Source organism: Amblyraja radiata, chromosome 15, assembly GCF_010909765.2.
Source record: "Amblyraja radiata isolate CabotCenter1 chromosome 15, sAmbRad1.1.pri, whole genome shotgun sequence".
NCBI classification, from domain to species: domain Eukaryota; kingdom Metazoa; phylum Chordata; class Chondrichthyes; order Rajiformes; family Rajidae; genus Amblyraja; species Amblyraja radiata.
In genome coordinates this window covers 11,645,217-11,672,846 of record NC_045970.1, presented here as the reverse complement: position 1 = coordinate 11,672,846, position 27,630 = coordinate 11,645,217, and the positions used below count along the sequence as shown (strand labels likewise).

General features: G+C 40.2%; 1 protein-coding gene across 1 annotated transcript in view; it reads right to left on the bottom strand.

Annotated features, from left to right (window-relative positions):
- cfap46 (cilia and flagella associated protein 46) overlaps positions 1 to 27,630 on the bottom strand; it is a 219,090-nt gene that overhangs the window by 116,004 nt on the left and 75,456 nt on the right. The window contains exons 15-27 of the mRNA XM_033034743.1: positions 23,759 to 23,886; positions 23,508 to 23,653; positions 19,629 to 19,759; positions 14,393 to 14,605; positions 13,748 to 13,967; positions 11,502 to 11,651; positions 10,785 to 10,823; positions 8,276 to 8,383; positions 7,068 to 7,249; positions 5,022 to 5,153; positions 2,793 to 2,957; positions 2,047 to 2,092; positions 1,236 to 1,326 (exon numbers count right to left, since the gene is read on the bottom strand). Of these exons, the coding sequence (XP_032890634.1) occupies positions 1,236 to 1,326; positions 2,047 to 2,092; positions 2,793 to 2,957; positions 5,022 to 5,153; positions 7,068 to 7,249; positions 8,276 to 8,383; positions 10,785 to 10,823; positions 11,502 to 11,651; positions 13,748 to 13,967; positions 14,393 to 14,605; positions 19,629 to 19,759; positions 23,508 to 23,653; positions 23,759 to 23,886 (1,751 nt within the window). The remainder of the gene's footprint in view (positions 1 to 1,235; positions 1,327 to 2,046; positions 2,093 to 2,792; positions 2,958 to 5,021; positions 5,154 to 7,067; positions 7,250 to 8,275; positions 8,384 to 10,784; positions 10,824 to 11,501; positions 11,652 to 13,747; positions 13,968 to 14,392; positions 14,606 to 19,628; positions 19,760 to 23,507; positions 23,654 to 23,758; positions 23,887 to 27,630) is intronic.

Below are 27,630 nucleotides of genomic sequence, written 5' to 3'. Positions count from 1 at the left end.
TGCCAACTAACCGAACGGACGTATCGCCGAAAATCCAAATAAAGGACATGATGTCGACGGGGTCGGGACTTGTCAGCGATTGGTCCAGACCCCCGCGTCCATCACATCACTGGCCAGGGGAGACGGGAGGGTGGGGGTCATTTTTAATTTTCCTTGGCCGCTTTTGGACTTTCCTGAATATAAAATGAAACCCCGTGTGATTGGAACTTTCGGTTGATTTAACAAAATAATAATCCAAATTGGTTCCATAGATATTTACACCAACTGTAACAATTATATTTTGACTACCGCAATACATTTACATACATTACCGTGCATCTTGAAGGCCAGTGGCCCTTTTGGGTGTGAATCAAGAAACCAGTCGAAAATAATGACTTTTTTTAAAGAATATCTTAGCTCCCTGAGTCAGTTCAGTGATATGAGTCAGGGGCCGTGGAATGTTTTTGAAAGTGGGGAGACTGAGCGATCACTGATCACCGGCCTCGGAGGTACCCGGTGAGGGAGCGGAGCGACCGAGGAGGGGGAGGGTGGCACAATTATTATTTGTTGTTGCTCGACCTTCAAAAACTGGCGGATAATATAAGCCATCCCCCAACTCAAAAAGTGGGGGGATATATCCCCCTGGGATATATCACACGGTGTTTTATTTTATATTCAGGAAAGTCCAAGAGCGGCAAAGGAAAATTAAAAATAACCCTCACCGTCCCATCTCCCCCGGCCAGTGATCTGATGGGCGCGGGGATCTGGACCAATCGCTGACAAGTCCCGCCCCCCGGCGACATCATGTCCGTTATTTGGGTTATCGGCGATCTGCCCTTTCGGTTAGTTGGCTTTCCGGCGATCCGCCCTTTCGGTGAGTTGGCTTTTCTGCGTTGTTTCCATTCAGTTAGTTGGCTTTTCGGCGATCCACCCTTTCGGTTAGTTGGCTTTTCGGCGATCTGCCCTTTTGGTTAGTTGGCTTTTTGGCCTTGCGCCCTTTCGGTTATTTGGCTTTTCGCCATTGTTTCCGTTCGGTTATTTGGCTTCCACTTCTTCGCTTCGGCATCTCGTCCATCGACACCATGTCTGGGTACTGCGTATTGTACTTACTCAGGTTGGTAATAAGTGGATTAGTTGGAATGAACAATTAGTTCTTGTGTTGTCATTTCTTTTGTTGTAGCTCACAAATTAATCACCCAAGTATATGCAAAATGATTTGTCAATTTATCTTTTAAATAATAAAAGTCTTTACTAACCTTTTGAAAGTTGCTCAGAGATGGTATAATGTGTTTGCCGTTTAACTATTTGTCGTTCAATTGTTTCATTTTTTTCATCTTTTTCTTCTTCCTGTATATGCAGTGAACAAAACCTTGATTATTTTGTGAAACCAATATATATATATATATTTTGACCATATGATGCCATTGTAAAGTTACTAATCAGTCCATTTGTTGGCATGAAGGTTGGTAGTAAAAGCATTATAATGGTTGAAGAGGACACACATATACTTCTGGTGAAATGATAGACCTTGAGATGTATAGTTGTACTGCTCATATATCCAAAGCATAAAGACCCTCTTTGAATCATGTAGTGTAAGTAGGTCATTGGACCTCTTGTACATCGAACATTTCCTGGAAAGAGCTAAGGGATCATTTCCACTCTGCTGATCTTTTTTTTCGAGACACTGTAACTATTTGATATTTATCCTGTTATCCTCTGGCAAATATTTTGTTGAGTAGTCATTTAATTCCATTTACATCTCCTCATAACCTGTCTGATCTGCTGAGTATACAGTATCTAGCATTTTCTGGGTTAATTTCAGATCTCCGGCATACACAGTATTTCCTCTTTGGGATTTGTAAAGTCTGCTGTTTTTCTCTCACCACAGAGGGTGTCTAATCAGCTTCCTGCATTTTCTTGCAACATCACACAACTTGTAATATTTAGCTAGGCATTGCAATTACTTTCATTGTGCATCAAGGGGATTTTAGATAAAGCAAGGCAGATTCATTGTATATAATAGTAGCAGGTAGAGGGGCTCTTCAGGTTATGAAAGACCCGACGTACAAAAATCAAACCCAATTTGACATAAATTCTCCAAGATATTTCCAAGCTGGTAATATTAATAATAAAATGTTTTAAGTACACATTAATGACTGGATATAGTATACGTTGCATTAGTTTAATTATGGGCAGTGTTAAGGTGGTTATTCAGTGAAATAAAAGAATGATAGCAAGTGTACAATAGAGTTTTCAGGACTGGAACCCATACGTAACTGCCTGCACTTGGTGTCCAACAACAATGAGATTTCCGAGGTCTGGTTGCTGCCTGGAACTTGCAACTTGACTGAAGGGCCACAAGATCAACCTTCCAGTTATAAGAATGTATGGGAACCTTGAATGATGGTTCCAGATGGCAGGCTAGGTTTGGTAAATTCCAACCCAATAACATTATATTAATCGTTAATGCCATTTTAAGAGTTATTAAATGTCTTGGAGCATCAGCATTATTGCAGTCAGTGAGAGCAGCTGAGTAAATATCTATCTTCTAAGAATGGGTCACATCCTCTTTATCTGGGCATGGGCATGCTGATTAAAAATGTGCATGCATCTGCTGCATCTGCTGCTTCTGTAACGGTTGGAGAAATCAATTTTGCTCAACAGACTTTACCAGAAGAAATATTAAAGGCCACTAGGTGGCACACCAGGTTACGATTACATCCTTGGCAGCCTTCTGTGTTTATTATTTGTTGACAGATATATGCTATTAAAAACAACAAGCAATGGTATTGAAATTATTGCAACAATGTTACCTTTTATTCTTGGTGTATGTACTGTGGATTGCCTTTAGAAAAGCTTTAAGTGGCTCTTCAAGTATTCTTCTTTCCCGAACAGATGGTATCAAATGCAGGCAAGAATTCCAAAAGTATTTTGCTGAATTCATTACAAGATTCATACTTCCAGCTTTTTCTCCATAGCTGTTGGAGAGTACGTAAATGTTATCTATGAATGCAGTTTAATCTCTGATGTACATTGTATCAATCTGATCTGCTGTTATGAGGCGATGAGAAATAGGAGAAGTGATTTCACTTTCCCCACATCAGCTCATACTGGTGTCCTGGAGTTCCTGGGCATGTAGCACATAATTTGAAGCATACCCAGTCATTCTGATTAAAAGCTATGATCCCTTGCATTCATCAGGGATGCAACAACTAAAAAGCAAAACAGTTATCATTTCCTAATACTCATCTGCCTTTACTCCATCTTCACCTGTTCACGTATTTGGTTTCATCATCAGTTTCAGATCTTAAGTGGAACTTCCACATCTGGCAAATACCACCAATTTGGTAGGTTTTGTGCTTCCTGATATAAACATTTGTTTTCTCCTGTGTTAGTCCCAATTATCATTAACCCTACAATTCCCCAATACAAATAGTGACTGCTATTACTCCTACTTGATACTCTCCTTGCTATCTCTCCTTGCTTTGAATAGCATTGAGAAAGAAGTTCTGTTTTTTTTTCTCTATTTATTAGTTGTTCATTTTTGTCTTGAATCCAAACATTCATTCTCTACCTAAGGAAACAAACAACATAAAAATCAAAGCACAAATGTCTAAAAGGAAATGATTAGGAAACTGGAGGCTACAGAGAAGCTTTAAAAATGATTTTGACATATATGAGTGAGATAGTAAATGTGGAAGAAGTGAAGATATTGCTGCAAGTATTCCTGTAAAAATCACGAAGGCCAAGAGGAGCCACACAGTTTGCTTTGGCATAACAGCATCAGGAAGCACCAATAGAAACAATTTAACTTGCAGTATGTTTATACGAGGACATTTGTAATATTAAATAACATCTGATCCAATTCACTGTACCATAAGGATGCAAGGAATTGAAACCAATGTCACTGTGTTGCTCATGAGTGGCAATAATCCTTCTTCTTAAGGCCTACATGTTAATGTCTTAAAATGGAGCTCAACAGAAAATAATCCAGAGGTACTCTGAGACATCCCCAATACACCAGAGAGCCCATTTCAGCCTCCTGGACCTCATTATTACATCACTCAGGAAGAGTCTATAGAGAACATTTGTTAAAAGCTAGATGAACCAAGCTAATACAAAGTAACACCCAAGTGCTGCAAAGTGTTGTATTTTGTGTGTTCAAAAGCAAGAGGAAAGTATACAGTAAATCATAGGACTCTTAGGAGTGTTTATAAACCAAGGGATCACGGAGCTGCAAGTCCATAGCTCCGTGAAACTTGCAAGAAGGCATAAAGCATGCTTAACTTCAGGTTGGGGCATTAAATAAAAAAGTCATAGTAGAGATACATAAAACTTTGGTTAGACCACATTAGGTGTGCAGTTCTGGTTGGCGCACAACAGGGAGGAAATGACAGCTTTGGAGAGGGTGAAGAAGAGGTTCACCCAGGATGTTACCTGCTTGGAGTGTATTAGCTATGAGGAGAGGTTGGATAAACTTAGTTTGTTCTCTGTGCAGTGTCAGAGGCTGAAGGGCGACCTGATGGGATTATATAAAATATAAGAGGCATAGATAGGGTATATAGTCAGAGTCATTTTTGCAGAGTGTAAATAATCAAATACAGGGCATTGAAGGCATGGTATTAAGATGAGAGGAATGTTTTACCTAAGGAGATTTACGAGGCAGGATTGTACATAGAGAGGGAGTCATGAGTACCTGGACCATGCTGCCAATTGATGTGGTGGATGCAGACATTATAGCATTAATGAGACATTTAGATACATGAACAATTAGGGCATGGAGGATAGAGATCACGTTAGGCAGATGGGATTAGTTAGATTGGTATTCTAGTCAGCACTGACATGGTGGGACGAAGTTCTATTCTTCTGCTGTAGTGTTCTATGTTCTATTGACTTATTGGCAAGTTATTTCTAATGCTGTGAACAAATAAAACTTATTTCTGCAAAGTGTTTGCCACAGAAAAAATACTTAGAACAATTGGGTTAAACCAAGACTTTATGATGAAACATGCACAGTTGTTCTGCTCTGAGATAAAAATTACCTTGCACTCATTTGAAACGCTTTAATTGCAGCAAGACGCATTTTGCTGTTTCCAGCTCCAGTCTTCACCAAGCTCTGGGCCTTGGATACAGGCAACAACACTGAGCAATTCATTCTGAACTGTATATTGTGCCTAGACAAACACAAAGAAAATGTTATTTTCCCTTTCACAATAACTGCAACCAACAATTGTTTCCTAAAATGTTCTAAAGGAGACCACGACTTCGCAAACTGTGTAGTTTAACTAGTTTAGCAAAAGACTGAAGGAAAGCCAGTTCTTCCATCTAAGATGTTCACAGTGAGTATCATGCAGCTGAAGTAGATAACCATAGTACACATTATGACAGTTTCCTTGTTTAGACACAAAATAAATAGATGATTAGGCCATCCAGCCTCTCTTCTCTGCTTCACCATTCACGAGGATTGATGGCTGACATTTAAGGTCAGCTCCACATTCTTAAAGTAACTCTGAATTGCTTGATTTCCTTAACCTCTAAAAATCTATCAACCTTTGCCTTGAATACACTTGTACATTGGGCCTCAACAGCCCTCCAGGGTGAAGGTTCATTATCCTCTGAACTGTACAAGCCCAGTTTGCTTAATTTCTCCTCTATCAAAAACAAATCTATCCTCCCAGAACTCAAAATTAAATTAAACAACTGTGGATGATTTAAATTCTAGAAATCTGGAATTTCAAAAAACAGAATAGGTTTTCCAATAGATGTGTCCCTTCTTAAATCCATGTTGACCACCTAATCCTATTATTAAATTCCTAAGCCTTTGTTGCATCTTTTTTATATAACAAATTTGACAATTTCCCTTACTGCTAGCATCAGGTTAACTAGTTCCCTGTTTTCTCTCCATCTCCTTTCTTACATAGTGGGGTTAAACCACCCACCTTCCAATCGATCTCCCAGCTAACAACGACCTATTCTACATTTTCCTTGATCTCCATTCCCTTTGCCCTGTTTTCACACCTTCACTTCCTTATCTATCTATCTCCCTCACCCCTGACATCAGTTTTGATGAAGGGTCTCGACCGAAACGTCACCCATTCCTTCTCTCCAGAGATGCTGCCTGTCCTGCTGAGTTACTCCAGCTTTTTGTGTCTATCTTTGAGAGTAATGCAACTGATCAGGGAGGCCTGCATTTTATTGTGCCCATTTGTTCTACAAATGGGAGAGTGATTTAATAAAATGGCTGGGATAATTGACATGGTTAAAGATAACTCTGCAGAAAGACAAAGATGAAAGGTTAAAGAGACATTGATCAATGGTGAATTATTTCCAAACTGTAGATTCCAAAGGTAAACATTGTGTCATGGGAATATAAAAATGCTGTGGATGCTGTGAATCTTTGAAACAGTTTGGGTTCTCTCAGAGGGTTTTCACAGTGCCCACTGTTAAGGCCTTGAATAAACCAACTTGTTTGAGAAATTCACCACTGTTCTGTTTTATTTTGTGTCTGGTCCTATCTGAGCTGGGCCCCAAGTAAAGCCAGATTGTGGGTACAAGTACTACACAATATTTCATTCTTACAGGTACCATTTATTTTTTTGGTTACTCCCTTGTTATTTCTCTCTCCCAACCCAATTATTCTTTCCATGTTATTCTCCTTTCTGAACCGGACCTGAATCTAATTCAAGATCTCTATTTCACCCTGACCTATTGTTTTCTAAAGAAAAACCTTAAATCACATTGTGCCTTTCAATAAGATTTCAGATACGCGTTTCTCTTGCTATGTTTTTATTAACTTTCACTTCTATCAAGGCATGACGTTAAATATTTTTGCAGGGGTACAGTAATTGGTCTTAGTATATCATATGGCAATGGACGTCCAGACCAGTGACATTTGACTCCTTTTACAGCATCTTTACACTTGACATGATAAATTAAAATGCCCAATCATGAAACCTAACTGTATTAAAAGATTAGAGTTAAATTAAACTTGCTTTAATTCAAGATCACAATCACTCAGCCCCATCACCTGCCGAACTAGAATGCCATCATTTTAAAAGGAAAACTCACACAATTTTGTTTAGACTTACTTTCCATGCTTCTTAAAATCAGGAGATTTAGCAACAAGTTTTTCCAATGCAAATGCTTTTTGGGCACATTGCATTACCAGAGGGTTATCGTTATTCAGGTATGCAAGGTGCAACAAACGTGTCCAAACCTCCAACTCCAGCAGTTTATCAGTCCAGATGCAACTTGATATTTTATTTTCCAACTGTAAATGTTCACATAATTTTTATTAATAAAGATATACATATAAACTTGGAAATTCTTATGGGAGTGATCCCAACAGTTACACAAAGGCCATGATTGCGATAGAAATCTGACATTGATTCTTTCACAATTTGCAGCATGGACCAAAGGAAGCAGTGGTTTCAATAAATCATCTGTGAAGTTCTAGCCTGCCCTTATTAATTACCAAAAAGGTCAAAACCTGACCAAATTAGTTTGCTTCACGGAAGATTGCTCGATTTTGCTGTATGCACCATCTTGGAAATAAATGGATAATCCCTACTCCCCATATTTCAGGGGATCATTTGAAACAACATACAGTATCATTTCTCTATAGGGCTTCAAATCCTAAATTTGACCTTGAACCCAATGTAATAGCATCAAGTGATTCACACATAGAGCTTCACTGAGGGTTTGGCCACAGGAAATATTAGCTGCCAAAGTGCCCATGCTTAGTTTCACACTGTTTTACATTATATACATGTTGGGCACTGGCAAAGTCTAAGTCTCTCAGATTCCATCATGGAAATTAAATCAGGTTTACAACATTGAGTAATAGAGGTTTAGAGAGATACAGTGCAGCTGCTTTCGGCCACTGATTCTGTACCACCAATCAACCACTCATTAAAACCAATCTAATTTTGCCCCATTTTGAATCTTCATACATTGTCATCTACTTCCCCCAGATTCTACCAATCATCTACACACTAGGAACAATTTACAGAGGCTAGCTAACCAACCTGTGTAGGAATGTGAGGGGGGAGGGGGAGGCGGAACTGGAATATTCAGAGCAAAATGCACACTCACAGGAAGAATGCACAGATAACACCCAAGATCATGATTGAACTCAAGGCTTGATGCTATGAGGCAAGGGCTCGAATAGCTATGCCACTCTAATCTGAACCGTTGCACCATTTTCTATTGTTTTATGGCATAATATATTTATTTTGGAACATACATTGATTTTTAAATTTTGCTTCTAAAACGTTACATCAGACTAGTTATTCACCTCAAGAAGACTAGGAACAGTAAATTTCATCAGCCTGTTGCGATTGCATGAAAACATCTCCAGAGCAACAAGAACCTGGACCATTGAACTCTGGCTGTCATTACTTTCCTGCAAAAGATAAAGAATTCATCAAGTTAATGCGTAAGCGCTCTGACAAAACATACAAATGAACCTAGATTCAAGTGGACTGTGGTCTCAGTTATTTCATTCCAAATTACAGAGAACTGTAAGAAAGCCACGTAATATTGGTATTTTTTTTCAGACCTGTTACATTAAAATCTCATCTGATCTTAATACAATGCAAACACATGAAGCTTGTAACAGAATATATACAAATTGCAAATTATTGCTAATGCTGGAAACCAGAAATTTAGACAAAATATGTTGAAGTTACTCAGCAGGTCCAGAAGTATTTGTGGGGAAGGAGACAACGTTCATAAGGGAAATCATAACTCCCAGTATTGAATAGGTAAATAAAAATGAAAAACAAATATGAAACAGACACTGAACCAATCCACCACTTGCGTAGGAAGGAACTGCAGATGCTGGTTTAAACTGAAGATAGACACAAAAAGCTGGAGTAACTCAGCGGGTCAGACAACATCTCTGGAGAAAAGAAATAGGTGACGTTTCGAGTCTTCAGTCTGAGCATTATGTGTCTATCCCCAATCCATCACTTCCAGTATTAATATAGATGGAATGAGGGAGGGGAAGCCAATCTACTAACTGACAACCTTACATTCATATATAGGCGACATACCGTATAGGAGATTATAAAAAAATCTCCCTATTGCTATACAGAAGCATCATCAAACAAAACCCAACACTCAGCCACTGAGTCAATTTAAGGACAAATTTCCAAATCAGCTCTCATCCTGTTGCTGTTTCCGAACTCTACCACTCCCCGTTCCACCTGCCAACCCCTGCCTCACTACTCCCTCTCACCTATTTGTATTGACTATCTCCCCTCTACACTCTCAATATTGATGCTGAAGTTGAACATCCGTCTTCCTCGTACCTGACCAACTGAGTTCCTCCTGTAATTTGTTTTTTGCTTTCAACGAGCGCAGGAACCCCACTTATAGAACTCCTGCAGTTGTGTTTTGGAAAACCTTCAGAAATTTTAAAATTTGTAACGATGTTTAGAATCCATGCCTTAGCACTGGAAATGTTGCAGGTATTAAAGTTTTACATTATCCCCGAGGAAGTGGAAAACGGGGAGGCAGGGAAATAGCTAACCGGAATGATTATGATGAAATGGCAATCAGTAATACAGTAAATAACAAATGTGATAATGATGCAAGGCCAAAGGAGAGAGTAAAAGGGTTGCCAAAAGGAATAAAGCATGGGTCTACAAAAGATGCTGCAGCACTAATTTCAGCATCTGGTGCTCAAACATAAAGTAGAATTGGCAACTGTTTGAAATTACAGTTTTTAAAATCAAAAGTGATTTTGGAAGTGTTTACTTTGTTCTTGATGCCAGGAACAATAATGTGAAACATTAAACTACCAATTGCAGTGTTTGATGAATTAAAGTAGCAAATGCACAGTTATGAGTAGAAAAAAAATGTTGATCTTATTTTGGAGGAGAATGCATCATAAGCAGAAATTCTAAAAATTGAATGAAATGTAAGTAAACTCCTAAGGTCACATTGAGTCAGGGCCGTGTTACATTTCTTACACTTGCACAGGAGGGTGAGCAGGTAGGAATAATGGAAGAGTGGACCAGGAGAGGGACTATTCAAAAGGAATGATATTTTCAGAATCCTGATATATGAGGGGAAGATGACTTTGGTGGTGACACACGATATCATTGAATATAATAGAAAAGACTAAAGATTAAATGTTAAATGCAGACGCTACTGCAGCTAATGTCAATTTGGATCTGACAGGATCATCACAAATATCTTGCTTTGGAGCCCAGGCTGGGAATTAGAAACATAGAAACATAGAAAATAGGTGCAGGAGTAGGCCATTCGGTCGTTTGAGCCAGCACCGCCATTCAGCATGATCATGGCTGATCATCCAGAATTAGTACCACATTCCTGCTCTCTCCCCATGTCCCATGATTCCATTAGCTCTAAAAGTTTTAACCAACTCTCTCTTTGAAACATCCAGTGAATTGTCCTCCACTGCCTTATGTGGCAGAGAATTCCACAGATTTACAACTCTCTGGGTGAAAATTGAGGCATTATCTTGTCATGGGACTTTTATGTACACAACAACTTGCAACATATGTGAACTAGCAACTAGTCTGATAATTTAATCTACTAACATATACGAAAATTGCATGTAAATGAATATAAGAAGGTTTAGGGATAAACTAATCGTTAAACTTTATGCTATTAATTCTTAAGTAACCATTTCTTTTTAAAAGGCAAAACAAATTTCTAAAAGTAATCTTTATTTTGATTGCATTACTACCCTCTTCTCTCTTTTCAATTATCTTATTTAGAGGCAGTTAAAGGGAAGCATCGTAGCCTCCTTGACAATTGCTGATGTTATTCACCTGGGCTTCTCCTGTATCTGACCCTTTCTCTGATGATATCTAGAATAGAATAGAAAAAGAAGCCTCACAATCAAACTGTACTTGCATATTCATTATTCTTACTCACATTTTCTACTCTTATCACTGCAGCTACTATTTGGAACAACAACGTCATTCTCTGAGAGGCAAATTGGTCTTCCTTACTGCTTATGATCAGGAATCTACTTTAGAATAGTTACCGTAATTCCTACAAATAAAAGCTTTTGGTATATACTCTTAAGGGTTTGTCGCTGCACTATTAATAGTGCGTCTAACATTAAGTCCTCAATTACTCTTGAATATCATATGTCTAATGGGCTAATGACATTTATGCATTTACATATTGCTTTGTTTTGTGCGGCACAACTGACTTCCCATGTATAATCCACAAAGTAATCTTTAGTTTAGTTTAGTTCATTGTCACGTGTACCGATATGCAGTGAGAAGCTTTTGTTGCATGCTAATAAGCCAGCAGAAAGACAATTCATGATTAAGAAAATACATGATTAAGACAATACCTGATTTAAGTCAGTGCTGAGGAAATATTTGGTTTAATGTTTTTAACCAACATTCTATTGAAAAATGGAAATAATTTCAAACAGCCCAATTTCCAAGTGATTTATTTCAAAATGAAACCCATCAATATGCATCAGTAAACAAATCAAGAGGTGTAAGTAAATAATTTGTAAACTGCTTTACCTCATCATCACTTCCCAGACTTGGTCCTATTTGTTGTTGCAGAAGCTGTTTTATCTTGACCCATGTGATTATAATCTGATGTCTCACAGCAATAGGAACAACATCAGAAGGTGCACTTCCATTTATGATATGCATTGCATATTCACAGATCTATAGTCCAAACAACACTGTATTAATTATTCCCATTAAAATGTTAATATACACTGAGCTCCTGCAAGTGAAAGAGAGTCTCCAGTGTCCCATCCCTGACCCATCCTATTCCCCCATAAGTTTGATTGACTTAATGCCCTTAACACCAAACATTAATGCTAGGAAAAACATTACAAAATAGTTCTGAAGGACAAGATAAATCATGTTTGGGGGGAAATTCTGATTAATTTGTTTGAATTCTTCAAGGAGGTAATTAAATGCATTAAGGAGGGTTGCGCAGTTCATGTTCACCTTGTGGACTTCAGTAAGGCCACTGAAAAGGTCTCACATGTGAAACGGGTCCAGAAGGTATTGGCCTATGGGACCCTGAGCCAATTGGATCTGAAATTGCCTTGGTGAAGGAGGCAGAAGATGATGGTCAGGGCTTGTTATCATGATTTTAAATCTGTGACCAATGGTGCATTGCAGGAATTGGTTTTGGGACCCTTACATTTTGTTGTATGCACAAATGACAGAAACATTAATATAGGAAGTATAATTATTAAGTTTCAGATGACACAAGAATTGTTGGTATTGTTGATAATAAAGAGTTGTCATAGGCTACATAACTTAAGATGGACATAAACGTGACGGGAGGAATATAATCTCCAAAAATGTGAGATGTGCATTTTTGGACGTGTTTTTGGCTAAGATATATACAAAGACAGTAGGACCTTAGAAGTGCTGAATAACAGTTGGTGTGCATCCCAAGGATCCCTGATGGCAGCAGTACGGGTAGGTACGGTGGTGATTAACTCATACGGGAGATTAAGCTTTATTAGCTGGGGAAAGCGATACAAGAGCAGGAAGGTTATGATATAAATGTCTAAAAAAATCAGGTCTACTACAGCTGGAATGTTGTGTGCATTATCATCATAGTGCAATCATCACACTACAGAAAGGATATGACTGCAGTGACTAAGGTGACAGGAAATTCAGTAGGACAATACATGGATACAGTCAATAATTATCTGAGAAGAGAGAGAATAGGATAAGTTTGATTGACTTTGTGGAGAAGGCTGAGGGGGGATCTATTTATACCAAACAATGAGGAACACAGGTTAATGATAGATTGTGATAAATGTTTTGCCTTTGCAGAGGTGAATATCACCAGTGGGCAGAGGTTTATGGTAAGGGATAGGAGATATGGATGATATTTGAGGAAGAATTGTTTAACTAAGAGGGTAATTCTAAACTTAAATACATTGCCTGTATGGGTGAGGATGAAAGGTATGCCCAAAGCATTTAAGAAACATTTAGATGAGCATTTAATACACAATGACATATTGGGGCTGAGGGTCAAATGCTGGAAAAAGCAATTAGGACACAGAGATAGGTTCTTGACATGATGGTCAATTTACTATTTCCATGTTGTATTAATGTTAATCTTAATATTGATGTTAAAACAAATAGTTATCTAATTGAAAATATATCCTCATACAGGTACAGTATTTAGTGTAAGGTATCTTCTTTGGTTTGACAGTGTTTCGTCGACTGAAAATTTGGCATAATGACATAAATCGAAATAGGTAATTACTTATCATTTGATTGGATGAAACTAGAACACAACATGGGAAAAAAGTCAGGATGAACCTTATGCTATTCACATATGTTAAAAAAAAAAAAAGGTGCTGTGATCTATTCCAATAATGCTTTAAGTTTAGAACTTTTATCAATGTTCTAGCCAATTCTGCCTTATTGGTAATTTATGTTGACGAGTTCAAATGAATTTTATCCCTTCGATGTATATGATTGTGATATTTATGATAAAGATTAGGGTTGAATTATGTTGTGAGGAGGATTCAACAACACAAATTTGTAGAATTAAGGAAAGAAAAATGATATAACCACCTGAATTATGCCTTTTGAATACTCTCTCAGACCACGTTTGTTGTATATAATCTATGTCTTACACACTACAATTCATTTAATTATATTTTTCCAATAAAATGGATTATCATGCAATTGTCTTACTGCATTAAGGGTTTGTACTTTTAAATTAACATAATAATATGTTAACAGCATTGTCTGTAAAATTATTGGGTGATTCCTCATACCTGGAGAGCTTCATATAAGTGAGGAATACCTTCAGAATCCACAGACAAAACCAGCGGGATGTTTAGTTTTTCGGGTTTTTTTGCTGGTGGCTTTTTCTTGGCAGTATATGGAGAGCCCTTGCTAGACTCACTTTTTTCAAAGTTAGTTGGATTGGGTATCCAAGGTTGAATCAAGCCACGGCATAGATCATTACACAGCATTACTAAAAGCACAGTTTCCCTATTGTATAACAAAAATAGTTTCACAATTGTTAAATCCTTCATTATAGTTTATAAAATATAAGTTTCAGTGTATAAATCAATGTTTCTGCTAACGTTTCAAACAAATATCCTTCACAAACACCTTTTAAAAACTTCTCTGACCAAAACAATATTAATTATTAATTGTAGTAATTCTACCTGCTACATTTAATGATGCCAGAGCCTTTAACACTCAGAATGTATGCACACTTCAATTGTTTTCATAATTACTCCACAAAACGTCAAATGTGTGGGCATGTAGCTCTCCTTTATCATCAGTAACCCTCAGACAATATGTAAACATTCATTTTCTGGCGATATTGCCGCATACTTCTGAAACATGCTAGAAATGTGGGAGAGGAAAACTGACCCTTCTACAATCTATCACTGGACAAGCAAACTCACCCAGAATGCCCTGTTATCTTTAATGCAGCAAGAAGTGCCTGAAATGGTTTCACAAGTTCCGCATATCTTCCAGAAACTAACAGGTGGTGATTATAATTCCAGATATAGATTGCTGCATTGCAAACTATTATTGCTTCATTTAATAGGACACCCAGCTCTGCAGCTCGCAAGAAGTCCTCTGTGGCATCAACGGACAAAGAGTCTATCCAGTTTCTGAAAATAAACACAATTAATTTTAAGAATTGATGCAGGTATACTGCACATAGCGCTGCCCCACACGGTGCTGCTTCATTGCAGTGCTCTTTCATTTTGAGGCCTTATTCCATTCAATTTTAAAGACAAAACAGGAAAACTCTTATAGGATCATTCTTTGAGTAAATGAAGTAAATACTTCTCTTCTTCTAGCATTTGAGTTACAATTGCCCAGTACGTTCAAAAATGTTTGAAATAATTTGCATTGCTTTTTCTTTCCGATCTGGATGAAAGTGTGGATCATGTCGGAGGAAACACACCCGTCCAAGATGAGGTTTCAACCCTCGGGTTTGGGCACTGCTGTTGGCCGAACTTGGGGCTAGGTGTATGTGTCTCTGGGGCAACGCGTGGGCTGGCGCCAGCCCCCAGCTGGGCTGAGGTCAGCACCAGCTCGTCTTTAATCTGCCGCTGCTTGCGGAGTGCTTGCTGCACTGCCATGGCAAATAATTTAGATTAAATATGTTGAAGTTATTCAGCAGGTCAAGAATTATTTGTGGGGAAGGAAACAATGTTCATAAGGGAAATCATAACTCCCAATATTGAATAGGTAAATAAAAATACAAAAAATATGAAACAGAAACACAAACAGTTGTGTAGGAAGGAACTGCAGATGCTGGTTTAAACCGAAGATAGACACTTAAAGCTGGAGTTACTCAGCGGGTCAGACAACATCTCTGGAGAACAGGAATAAGTGACGTTTCAGTCCGAAGAAGGGTCTCGGCCCGAAACGCCACCCATTCCTTCTCTTCGGAGATGCCGCCTGCCCTGCCGAGTTACTCCAGCATTTTGTGTCTATCTTTGGGCACCTGCAGTTAATTTGCAATGTACATTTGAACATGCCTTCTGAGTGGAATGCAGACAGCACATCAAATTTATGCTGCCTGGTCATTTGCGCAATCGTAGTATTCAGTCATCTATACTTTTACTAAAACTTTCAGCTTGTCCTCTTCCGGTTTGCGTTGGTTTTAAATTTGCGCAAAAACTGTACCATATATCGCTAGGATTTTTTCGCCACCTTACTCACCCTTCTCCTCTGTTCCAAGCGGACCAAGTTTTGTTTCGATCGGTGAAATATTACAAAAGTTATTGGTCTGTTATTCACCTGGACGGCAATGCCCCTTCCGGCACCCACCAAATCAATCACCGGCTCCTTCAGGAGCGGAGTGTGGGCTGTGTTCTGCGGGCAGGGACTGGCTGTGTCCAGCGGCTGGCTGTGTTAGCGGGCGGGGGCTGGCTGTGTTCGCGGGCGGGGACTGGCTGTGGTCCGCGGGTTGGGGCTGGCTGTGTTCGTGGGCGGGGGCGGGCTGTGTACGCGGGCGGGGGCAGTGAGCGTGACAGGCGCTGGGGACGGAAGCCGCTGAGTGAGTCCGGAGCCGGGTCGTGGAGCCAGTGAGTGCAGTCGGAGCCAGGGCTGGGAACCGGTGAGCACACACATCCCCTCCCACACCTCTCCTCCCCCACACTACCCCCTCCCCCACACCGCCCCCTCCCCTACACCCCCCCCTCCGCTACACCCCCCCATACACCCCCCCTCCGCTACACCCCCCCATACACCCCCCCTCCCCTACACCCCCCCATACACCCCCCCTCCCCTACACCGCCCCCTCCCCTACACCCCCCCATACACCCCCCCCCTCCGCTACACCGCCCCCTCCGCTAACACCGCCCCCTCCCCTACAACCCCCCCCCACTACACCGCCCCCTCCCCCTCCCCTACACCCCCCCCCCCCTACACCCCCCCCTCCTCTACACCCCCCCCTCCCCATACACCCCCTCTCCCTAACCGCCCCCTCTCCTACACCCCCCCTATCCCCCCCATACACCCCCTCCCCTACCCCCCCCTCCCCTACACCGCCCCTCCCCTACACCGCCCCCTCCCCTACACCCCCCTACCCCCCCTTCCTCACACCCTCTCCCCCAAACCCCCCCCTCCCCCACACCCACCCCGCCACCACCTCCCCACAACCCCCTCCCCACCTCCCCCACCACCTACCCACTCCTCCCCCCTCCCCACAACCCCCCCCATACACCCCCCCTCCCCTACCCCCCCCTCCCTCCCCCTACACCCCCCCTCCCCACACCCCCCCTTCCCTCACACCCCCCTCCCCTACACCCCCCCTACCCCCCCCTCCTACACCCACCCCCCTCCCCTACACCCCCCCCATACACCCCCCCTTCCTCACACCCCCCCTCCCCTACACTCCCCCTCCCCTACACCCCCCCATACACCCCCCTCCCTACAACCCCCCTCCCTACACCCCCCATACATCCCCCCTTCCTCACACCCCCCCTCCCCTACACCCCCCCATACACCCCCCTCCCCTACACCCCCCCATACACCCCCCCTTCCCCTACACCCCCCCATACACCCCCCCTCCCCTACACCCCCCCCTCCCTCACACCACCCCATACACCCCCCCTCCCCTACACCCCCCATACACCCCCCCTTCCTCACACCGCCCCCTCCCCTACACCCCCCCCTCCCTCACACCCCTCTCCCCCAAACCCCCACACCCACAACCCCCCCACATACACCCCCTCACCTACCCCCACAAATTCCCTCCCCACACACCCCCTCCCCTACACACACCACCTCCCCCACACTCACCACCTCTGTAACTTGCATGCCCAAGAATGAAGAGGCTGTGGAAAGTGGTGGACATTGCCCAGTCGGTCCCAGGTAGGGATCTCCTTAGAATCAAAGGGATCTGTAAGGTTTTGCCTCCAGAAGGCAGTTAATATCATCAAAGACCCACACTACCCTGGCCATGCTCTCATCTTGCTGCTATTGGGTAGGTACAGAGGTCTGAGAACCGTTACCTCCAGGTTCAAGAACAGCTTCTTCCCATCAATCATCAGGCTCTTGAAATACACCCTAGCCGCAACACTAACCCATTAACGAACGACTATGCATTGCACTACATACTCCAGCTTGCACCATTACAATCCAGTCACCTAGTGTAACTGATAACTTATTGTAGTATAATTAATTGTATATTTATTTATTGTGTAATTGCATTAATGTGCCTGTAAAGCTTCATCAAATAAGAATTTCAATATTTCACTTTCCTTGCATGTGACAATTAAACATTCTTCACCTGCCTTAATCAGCAATGTCAAATGATTTGCTTCAGCTAAAGCTAGACTTCACTGCATGAAACTATCTTGCATCCCTTAAAGATGAGATGTATCTCTAATAGAAGGTGGCTAGATTGCATGCGGGCAGGAGTTTGACAACTGATATGTGGCCAGGTATGTGTGAAAAGAATACAAAATGCAGAGTAGTGTGGGTTCCCTCAGGCATTTCAGTCAATGCATTCATCTTAATAGACGTAGGAGGATAGAGATTTTCTTTTCTTTTACTATACGCTAAATCATATGGGGATTTAGTGACCAATGAAAACAATTATCAATTAACCATTGAGAGATATGACAAGGCACGGGATCCCACAATGAGGGCTTGTAAAGAAATAAAAATGTTCATTTATAAAGCACAATATTGGGTCATGAAGAAACGTCAAAGTATTTCATACAGAATTGGATTGATGAATACGGCCCAGTTCATCATAGGTACCGACCACCATTGATGGGATTTACAGGCATAGCTGCCTCAAAAAGACAGCTAGCATCATCAGAGACCCGCACAACCCTGGCCACACACTCATTCCACTCTTGCCCTCGGGAAGAAGACATTGGAGCCTGAAACCAGGTTCAGGAACAGCTTCTTCCCTTCAGCCATCAGACTATTAAACACTACAGCCTCCAAATAAGCTCCCCACATGGTCTTGTAACATTGGGCTTGTCTGTTTGCATTTTTATTGTTTGTTTGTATTACATGTATGTGTGTGTGTGTGTGTGTGTGTGTGTGTGTGTGTGTGTGTGTGTGTGTGTGTGTGTGTGTGTGTGTGTGTGTGTGTGTGTGTGTGTGTGTGTATGTATGTATGTTTGTGTGAACTTTTTTTCATTTAGTTTAGTTTATTGTACCCAATAAAATGAAATGCTGTATTATTATATTGTTTACAGAGCACTATGTTTACAAATTCTGTTTTGCTGCTGCAGGTAAGAATGTCATCATTCTGTTGGGGACATAGGACATCTTAGCTCTTGACTATTCTCTTCTTCAGGGCAAATAGAAGCACAGTCGTACAAAGCAAGAACAAACCAAACACGCCTGTATGTTATTTTGTATTGGAAGTGCGGTGCCGGATCTAATTGGTGCAGCTGTTTCCGAAGCCTTGTCAAGAGATGAATAAGACCATTGTAGATAATGGCTACTTCAGGTGTAATTCTCCTGGTAACACCCATACTTTCCTCAACCCAATTCTTTTTTGAATCATAGTTTGCAAATGGCAGAAGAATACACAGGATACTTTATTTCATTTTCTGCACATCAAACTTTCTTTGGCCCTTTGACATTTCAGATATTCAACTTCTGTCTGCGGAGGGAAAACACTTGCCTAATTAAGGATAGACACTTTGGTACAATCAGCCTCCATCTGAGATTCAGTTGGTGCCCATCTTTCCTAAAATAGCCATCAGCAAACCTGGTAGTGAAAGGAAGATTGCAAGTGCGGCCTGAAAAGAGCTGTGCTTTTCAAGCAATGCTTCTGGTCCTGGAGGAGCAGGACCTACCACTATGACTCCAGAAATTAGCTACAATGCACTCCGGCAATTCGAAGTTTAGTTAATCGGGCCCTACCTTTTAACCCAGTAGAAGCTAAGGCATACATTTTGTTTTTGAGTTTCACAATTACAAAATTGTAAACCATAATTCACGTATCAGTTCCTTCACTACCTCTACATTAATATAATAACACAATTCATATAATATAACAATAACATTAATAATCTTCCTCTTAGTCACATTTTAATTTGGTAAAACTTGGGAGCGTCAGACAGTTAATATGTGCATTTGTTTATCATTTATAAACAATGTGGTAATTTATCATTTCTCTACATGGACAAATACAAAAGATTGAAATACCTGTAAGTAATCCATTCTGGAGATTCCTCTAAGTTTTTGGCTACAAATCCCTGAGAATGTAGTTTTTCTTCTGGGAAAACTGCCACATTGTTGAACTCTGCACCCTCTGATCTTAATAACTGAATAGTTGCCTGGACAAGCAAATTACAATAATAAATATGTAGCCTTTGAAAAATATATCAAATCTTACTAACCAAATTAATTACTTTTAATTATGAACCAATTTTAAACATAAATTGTTAATGTTCTAAAGTAATTTGGAAATTGGTAGGTGTTTGTAAGGTTTATGGCCCCAAAATAGATACACGAGCACCAGAGGCCAAGAATTGGAAGGGGATGTTTAGTTTAGTTTAGTTTAGGGAAACAGCGCGGAAACAGGCCCTTTGGCCCACCGCGTTGGCGCCGACCAGCGATCCCTGCATATTAATGCTATTCTACATACAATAAGGACAATCTTTTACATTTACCAAGCCAATTTACCTACATACCTGAACATCTTTAGATGTGTGGAATGGTAATGAATGATTACACATAGTGGCTGGGTGAGGGGGATGATGTTGGATGAGCATGTTGGAAAGAGAGTTACACATTTCAAAATATGTTATAATTAGGTTCAAATTTACAAAAAATATTGGGACAATTCTTCCATCAACTCTGCAATAAGGAAAATAGGTGAAGCTTTTAATATTATATCAGTTGTTAAACAATTTCCCACATTGCAGATGTTTGCCAAAATCTCACATACAAATTGAATCCCCAGAAGATCCAATGGAAAAGGGAAGTTGAATTGAAAACTGACAGTGGCTAAAAGCAAAGATTGATAGGAATTTTAGTGACGGGAAGATTATATGTACATCTCAGTATTAGTGGTATATATAATTTGTGGTATACAGTATATATAAATGATTTAGACTTAAATGTAGAGACCACAATTGATAAATTAATTGATGATTTCAAAAGTTACTGAGATTGAGTAGTAACTGAAGAAGTAGTTTTAGGATACATGGAGGTTCAAAGAAAAGCAAAAACAAATCCTGGAAAACAGAAATGAAAATAGAAAATAATGTAAACAATTAACATCTGGCAGCATTTGTGGAAAGAAATCAAACTGTCTAGGTTGGGATAAAAGAAAATGCTAGAAATGCTCAGTTTGTCAGGTAAACAGTTCAAATTTCAGAACAGAGAAAAGTTAGAAATTAAAACATAGGAGAGGTTGAAAAAACAAGAACATGTCTGTGAGAGAGTGTAGATCGAGGGAGACTGAATGAGATGAATGTAGGCGCTGCTCGTTGAGAGAGTGTGGTGAAGGTTTGTTAATTACGGCCGATCTGTGTGCAGAAGATGTAAGTGGAAGGAGGTGGGTGAAAATAAAAGGATTAAAAAGCTGTGTTAGATCATCATCTTCCTCATCAACAGAACACAATCAGTATGAATTGGCAGCAACATTTCCTCCTTGATAGCCATCAGCACATGAGTACATCGAGGCTGTGGGCTCAGTCCCCTGCTCTACTCACTCTAGACCCATGACTGTTTAGCTGGACACAATTTACAACTCCATCTTCAAATTCGCCGACATCACGCCGACACTGTAAATTGTCTATCATGTGTAAAGAGTGGGATAAAATAGCATTAGTGTGAATGGGTGATCGATGGGCAGCGTGGACTCGGTGGGCCGGAGGGCCTGTTTTTATACTGTATCTCTAAACTAAACTAAAGTAAATCACCACCATTTAGCAATGTTACAAAATTTTGAGATTTTAAAAATCAAGTCTGCAATTTATCCCTTCAGATAAAGCATAAAAATAAGTTTAATCTGACACCTAATTTACTTTCTTATCTTCAGTATTAAAAAAGTTATGGCCATTTTCATACTCGGAAATTAGCATTTTGTTCCCAATTGTTTTTCCATTGACTTAACTCAAAAGCTGTGATCGAGGACAGTCAAAAGTCCATAACTTTCTTAAAAATTAAGAGAACTGAATGAAATTTTCAGTTATTATAGATTGAAGCATTCTAAAACAAATATAAAACATCTTACTTGGATGACCTGAAATTAAACCATATAATTAGATAACCTAATTATAGCTAATTACAACATTCAATTACTAGATCTAAACATCTATCCATTATTTAAGACAAGGTTAACATTTTTAAATAGCCTAAGTGTCCAAATAACATTCACACAAGAATTCACAATATAACATGATTTTTTAATCTCATTGTCTTGAATTTATAGGCCAAATGGAAGGAATTTAATGTTTAATTCCCGTAAATTAATGGGCATTTTAATCATCTTGCGAGAGGGTTTTTGTGGAATGCGATCGATTGGAATGTTGCGGTTGCAGCAAATTTGAGCCCATATCAGCAGGAAAAACACTTGTTTCGTATGGGGACATAATCACATTATCGCCAAGGAAATTTTGATTAAAGTCATCCAAAGAAGCAAGTTTATATGTAAAATACACAACTTACATTTTGTTTTGTCCCCTATGTGAGATCCGTCCCGTTGTAGGCATTGACGGCATTAGAAGTAGCTTTTTATTTTACTCCAGGGATTAAATTGTTCCACGATTTTTTTTTTAAACTTCCGAGAACGGAAGTCGGAACGATTTTTCTGCATCAGCGAAAATATATCTCGGACACGCAGGAGAAAACGTCATTTTAATTCCCCCCCCCTCAAATGCGCCAAAGTCGCGCACGCGGCCAGTGACAGAACTGCAGCGCTGCTGAAGGTAGGTATTGTAACATCGCTACACCATTGTGGACACTTTATGAATGATGACATATCAGAGTATAGGAGGGCGATTGATGGACTAATCGAATGGTGCCGGAATAGCAACATTGCTCTCAACAACAGTAAAACCAAGGAACTGAATGCTGTGTTTAGAAGGGGGAAGGCAGAGAATTCACCAATCTGGTGAGAGAGAGTCAAAAACTTCAAATTCTGGGCATGCTTATCTCGGATGATCTGTCCTGGACCCAACAAATTGATGCAATTACAAAGAAAGCACATTGACACCTCTACTCCCTCAGAAGATTGAATAGATTTAATATGTCGATGAATACTCTCTCGAACATTTATAGGTGTACAGTAGAGAGCATAGTGACTGGTTGCATCATGACCTGATTTGGCAACTCGAATGCCCAGGAATGAAGATTGCAAAAAGTGGTGAACATTGCCCAGTCTATCACAGGCACTGACCTCCACACCATCACAGGAGTCGCTGCCTCAAAAAGACAGCTAGCATCATCAAAGACCCACACCACCTATGCTCCATGGCTATGCTCTAATTTCACTCCTGCCATCAGAAAGAAGGTATAGAAGCCTGAAGCCTGTAACATACAGTTTCCTCCCAATAACCATTAAACACTATAACCTCCAAATAAGCTCAGAACTACATAGACTTGGGGGCATTGTTTGTGTCTTTGCACCATTATTGGTTTTTAATATATATTGAACTTCTTTTTTGTTATTTATGACTATCATTTGCAGAGTATTATGCTTACATATCTGTTTCGCTGCTGCAAGTAAGAATTTCATTGTTCCATTTCTGCACAAATAATAAAAAAAACTCTTGATTCTCTTGACTGGACTCTTGATTAGAAAGAGTCTGCACATGTGTTATTTCTGTTGTGTGTGGCAGACGTAACCGGATAAACATTGTTTTCTTCTTAACCATGATTTTTGGTATGATTACCTCATCGAAAAATATTTCCTTGCCTTCTTCGCACAGCCAACATGTCCAAATTTTATGCAATTAATTTTCATGGATTATCCCATGGATGTGCAACAATGCAATTTGTACAAGAATATATAAAAGTTGCATGTTAACATCGATGGGAATTCAAACTGACTTAATAAACCAGTGAACTACCTACCTCTCCTTTAATGAAGTGAACGTCAGAAAGTAGTCTAATTACATCAATACAGGAATAAAATACTTTGCGAGTAGAGTGTAACATTGCTGATGAGATCCTCTCAACGCTAAATAACGATGCTTCACTCATTCCAGTTATTAAGATTTCTGATGAAAAAAAATTCAAAAATGACAAACAATATATATTTTCCAATTTATGCAGTGGACAATGCGCTTTTTTGAATAGTAAAGCATCTATTGCTTTGATATTACCATCGTCGCACTTTTCTGGTTTCCATCGTCCATCATCATACAATAGGCAAAACTGAGAAGCAGCACGGCAGACATCCCAAACTTCTTGCTTACGAGCAACTTTGACTAAATCAGTCCAGAGTCCCACCCTATAAGCACAACACAATGATAGGTATCTATATTACTAAAAATATGATCTTGACCACTTCCTGTTTTGCTGTTTCATGATTTTTGAAAAAACGCTGCCACTTACGGCTGTGATTTTTTTGGCCATCTTACTCAGAGACCCCCCACCGCTGCGCAAGACGAGGATTTTTCCCATCGATGAAAAATAAAAGAGTTATTAATGTTTAAAAAATGTTGACATTCTCTCTGCTGCCCCTGCTGGTGGGAGGGGGGGGGACTAAAAAACCCGGAAGTGTTGTGCCTCACTCAAGATGGAGGAAGCGAGAGGGTCACGTCTCACTGAGCTGTGAATAACACTGAACACATGTCTACTCAACTGTGAGTGCCCTTAATGTGGTTTGAAAATGAAAATGTGGTTGCTTTGAAATGCTGCACTGCAAATGGTTGTTGGTGGTGGTAACTGCTTTGAAATGCTGCACTGCAAATTGTTGTTGGTGGTGGTAACTGCTTTGAAATGCTGCACTGCAAATGGTTGTTGGTGGTGGTAACTGCTTTGAAATGCTGCACTGCAAATGGTTGTTGGTGGTGGTAAATGCTTTGATATGCTGCACTGCAAATGGTTGTTGGTGGTGGTAACTTGACAATTTCCTGTTTGCACTGTATATTGATTTTAGATAAAATGCTACCATTTACAGCTGTGATTTTTGGCCATCTTACTCAGTCCCCCTCCGCTCATCAGGTGCAGAGGATTGAAAAATACAGAAAAATGTTGAGAATCTCTCTCCTGTCAATCATGCCATGAAAGCCATGTCCCTTCCGGTGGGAGGGGGAGGGATTATAAAACCCAGAAATGTGGGTGCGGTTCAGTCTCTGCAAGATGGGGAGGGAGAGGTCACGACTCTGTCTGAGTTGTGAATCAAGTGAACACACTGAATGTCTACTGAACTGTGAGTGTGGTGTTTATGTGGTATTTTGTGTGGTTTTATTGTGTTTTCACCCCGCTTGAAATGGTATGAAACTGCATTTGAATGTGGTGGCCTTGCACCCAGCATGAAATGAAATGAAACTGCATTTAAATTTGGTGGCCTTGCACCCTGCTTGAAATGGTATGAAACAGCACTTCAATTTGGTTGTCTTGCACCCTGCTTGAAGTGTTATGAAACTGCACTTGAATGTGGTGGCCTTGCACCCAGCATGAAATGGAATAAAACTGCATTTGAATTTGGTGGCCTTGCACCCTGCTTGAAATGGTATGAAACAGCACTTCAATTTGGTTGTCTTGCACCCTGCTTGATGTGTTATGAAACTGCACTTGAATTTGGTGGCCTTGCACCCTGCTTGAAATGGCATTAAACAGCACTAGCATTTGGTGGCCCTGCTTGAAGTGGCATGAAACTGCACTTGAGTTTGGTGGCACATCAGGCTTGAGTAACTGAGCTGTCACCCCAATAATCCATTTGGCCCACAATGTCCATACTAGCCCTCTGGAAACCAGTCCCTTCAGGCCACAATACCTATACTTGCACTCCAGAAAGACCCCCCCCCCCACTGGCCACCAATATTGGAATTGGTGGAGAGGTGGAATATTGCGTTGGGGGACCAGCCCTCCCGTGTGAACATGGGATCCAATGGGTCCCACTTAGTCTAGTATTCTATACAAATGAACGACAAAACCATATTTTGGTTGAGACATTAAACTAAGCCTATTTCTGGTCTCTCATGTATGTATAAAAGATCATATGGTGTAATTTAAATAAAACCAGGCGTTAAATTGAATGTCCTAGCCAATATATAGACTTCAATCACCCATCTCCAATGAAGAGGTAATTAATGTATTGCTGATGGTAATACTGAATGATTCAAAAACACAATGTGGCGGAGGAACTGAGCAGGTCAGTCAGCAGGTGTGGAGAGAATGGACGGCAATGTTTCAGATTGGAACATGTCTTCGGACTGAAGGAGATTCAAGATGCCATGCATCTCCATAATTTGCCTGCTCTGTTTACCACCTCGTAACAGTGATTATACATCAGAAACATATCACATGACATTTAGAGATACCATGAAATGAACAGAAACAATATTTATGAAATGCACTTCCTCTTTCGAAGCCTTTTAGAATACAACAATGCAATTTTGCTTCTATTTTTCCATGAACACTCTGCTGAAGTTTTTAATGGAAGACCTTTGAACTTTAAGGTAAAATATTACATGTAGTAACCAACATAGTCACATACATTGGTTAATTGATACACAGCTTTCATTTGGAAAGACAAGGACTGATTTGGAGGAATCGGCATAGTTTTGTTCCAGAGAGATCATGTCTCACAAATCTGATGAGGTTTTTTTTAAGGAAACAACTGAGGAAATTGATGAAGGCAGAGGAGTAGACATGGACTTTTGACAAGCACTCACATGGTCGGCTAGTCGAGAAGTTTATGGCAAAGGGAATCTGAGATGCGTTGGAAAAGTAAATCCAAAATTGGAATGGTAATAGGAGGCAGAGGATGGAGGTTGATGGGTATCAATCCTGACTGAATGTCTGTTACAGGTGATGTTGTGCAGGGATTAGTGTTGCACCTTTGTTATTTGTAAAATATATAAATGCCTTATATGAGAATATAGAGTTGGTAAGTCTGCAGATGTCAGAATTGGTGGAGTTGTAAGTTACAAAGAAGGTTGTCTAAGGACACAGCGGGACATAGAACAGCTGGAAAGTTGGGCAAAGCTGTGGGAGATGGAATTTAATGATATACTGAGAAATGTTGTGGTGTAATTCACTTGTGACCTGAATGAGGTCATGGAATAGTTATGTTTAAGAAGGCATTTGGTATGCTTGCCTTCATAGACTAAGGCATTGAAAATAAGAATTGGGATGTCATGTTGCAGCTATAGACTGGACTTGAGTCCACAGTTCTGGTCGCCACACTATAGGAAAGTTGTGGTAGCAATAGAGAGAGTACAGACAAGAGTCACTAAAATGTTACTTGTAATGGAGAGGTGTAGTTATAAGAAGAGATTCAATAGGTTTGCTTTATTCTCATGTTGGAGGCTGAGGAGCGACCTTAAAAAGGTTTATAAAATTATGAAGGGCAAAGATAGAAAAGATAGTCAGTATTTATCCTCGGGGAGCGGAGTCCAGATCTAGAAGGCACAGATTTAAGGTGAGAGGGGAGAAATTTAAAGGAGATCTTACAGGTAAGAATTGTACACAGAGGATGGTGGGTATGTGGAACAAGTGCCAGAGATGTTGGTGGAGATGGATACATTTACAATTGTATAAATGTGTTACAGAAGTACTTGGATAAGAAATGCTAATAATAATAATAATAATAATAATAATGATTATAAGCGTCTCATGCAGGCAAATGGGATTAGCAAAGATAACAGTCAGTATGGACAAGTTGGTGAAAGAGGCCGTTTCTGTTTTGTATGACTGTATGAATCTATTTATTATGCAATGAAGTACAAATCATTCTTAAATCTATATCCAAGTACAAAGAACACACAAGGTCCCAGGCTATTATTAATATAATGGAAGCATTTTAACAATATTTAATTTGGGGGGAATGGAGGTTGCTAATATGCACTATGACTCCTTCAAAGATGATTCTTTAACAGGAAAACCTTACTATCCCTTTAAAATATAAAGAGTCAATGACAACCTGTATCATAACAAAAATAGTTAATTCCCAAATTCTTGTCATATTTGGGTCTGCATCCTGATAATCTGGCTGCCCCAATGATGAATTTGCAAACATGTAAAA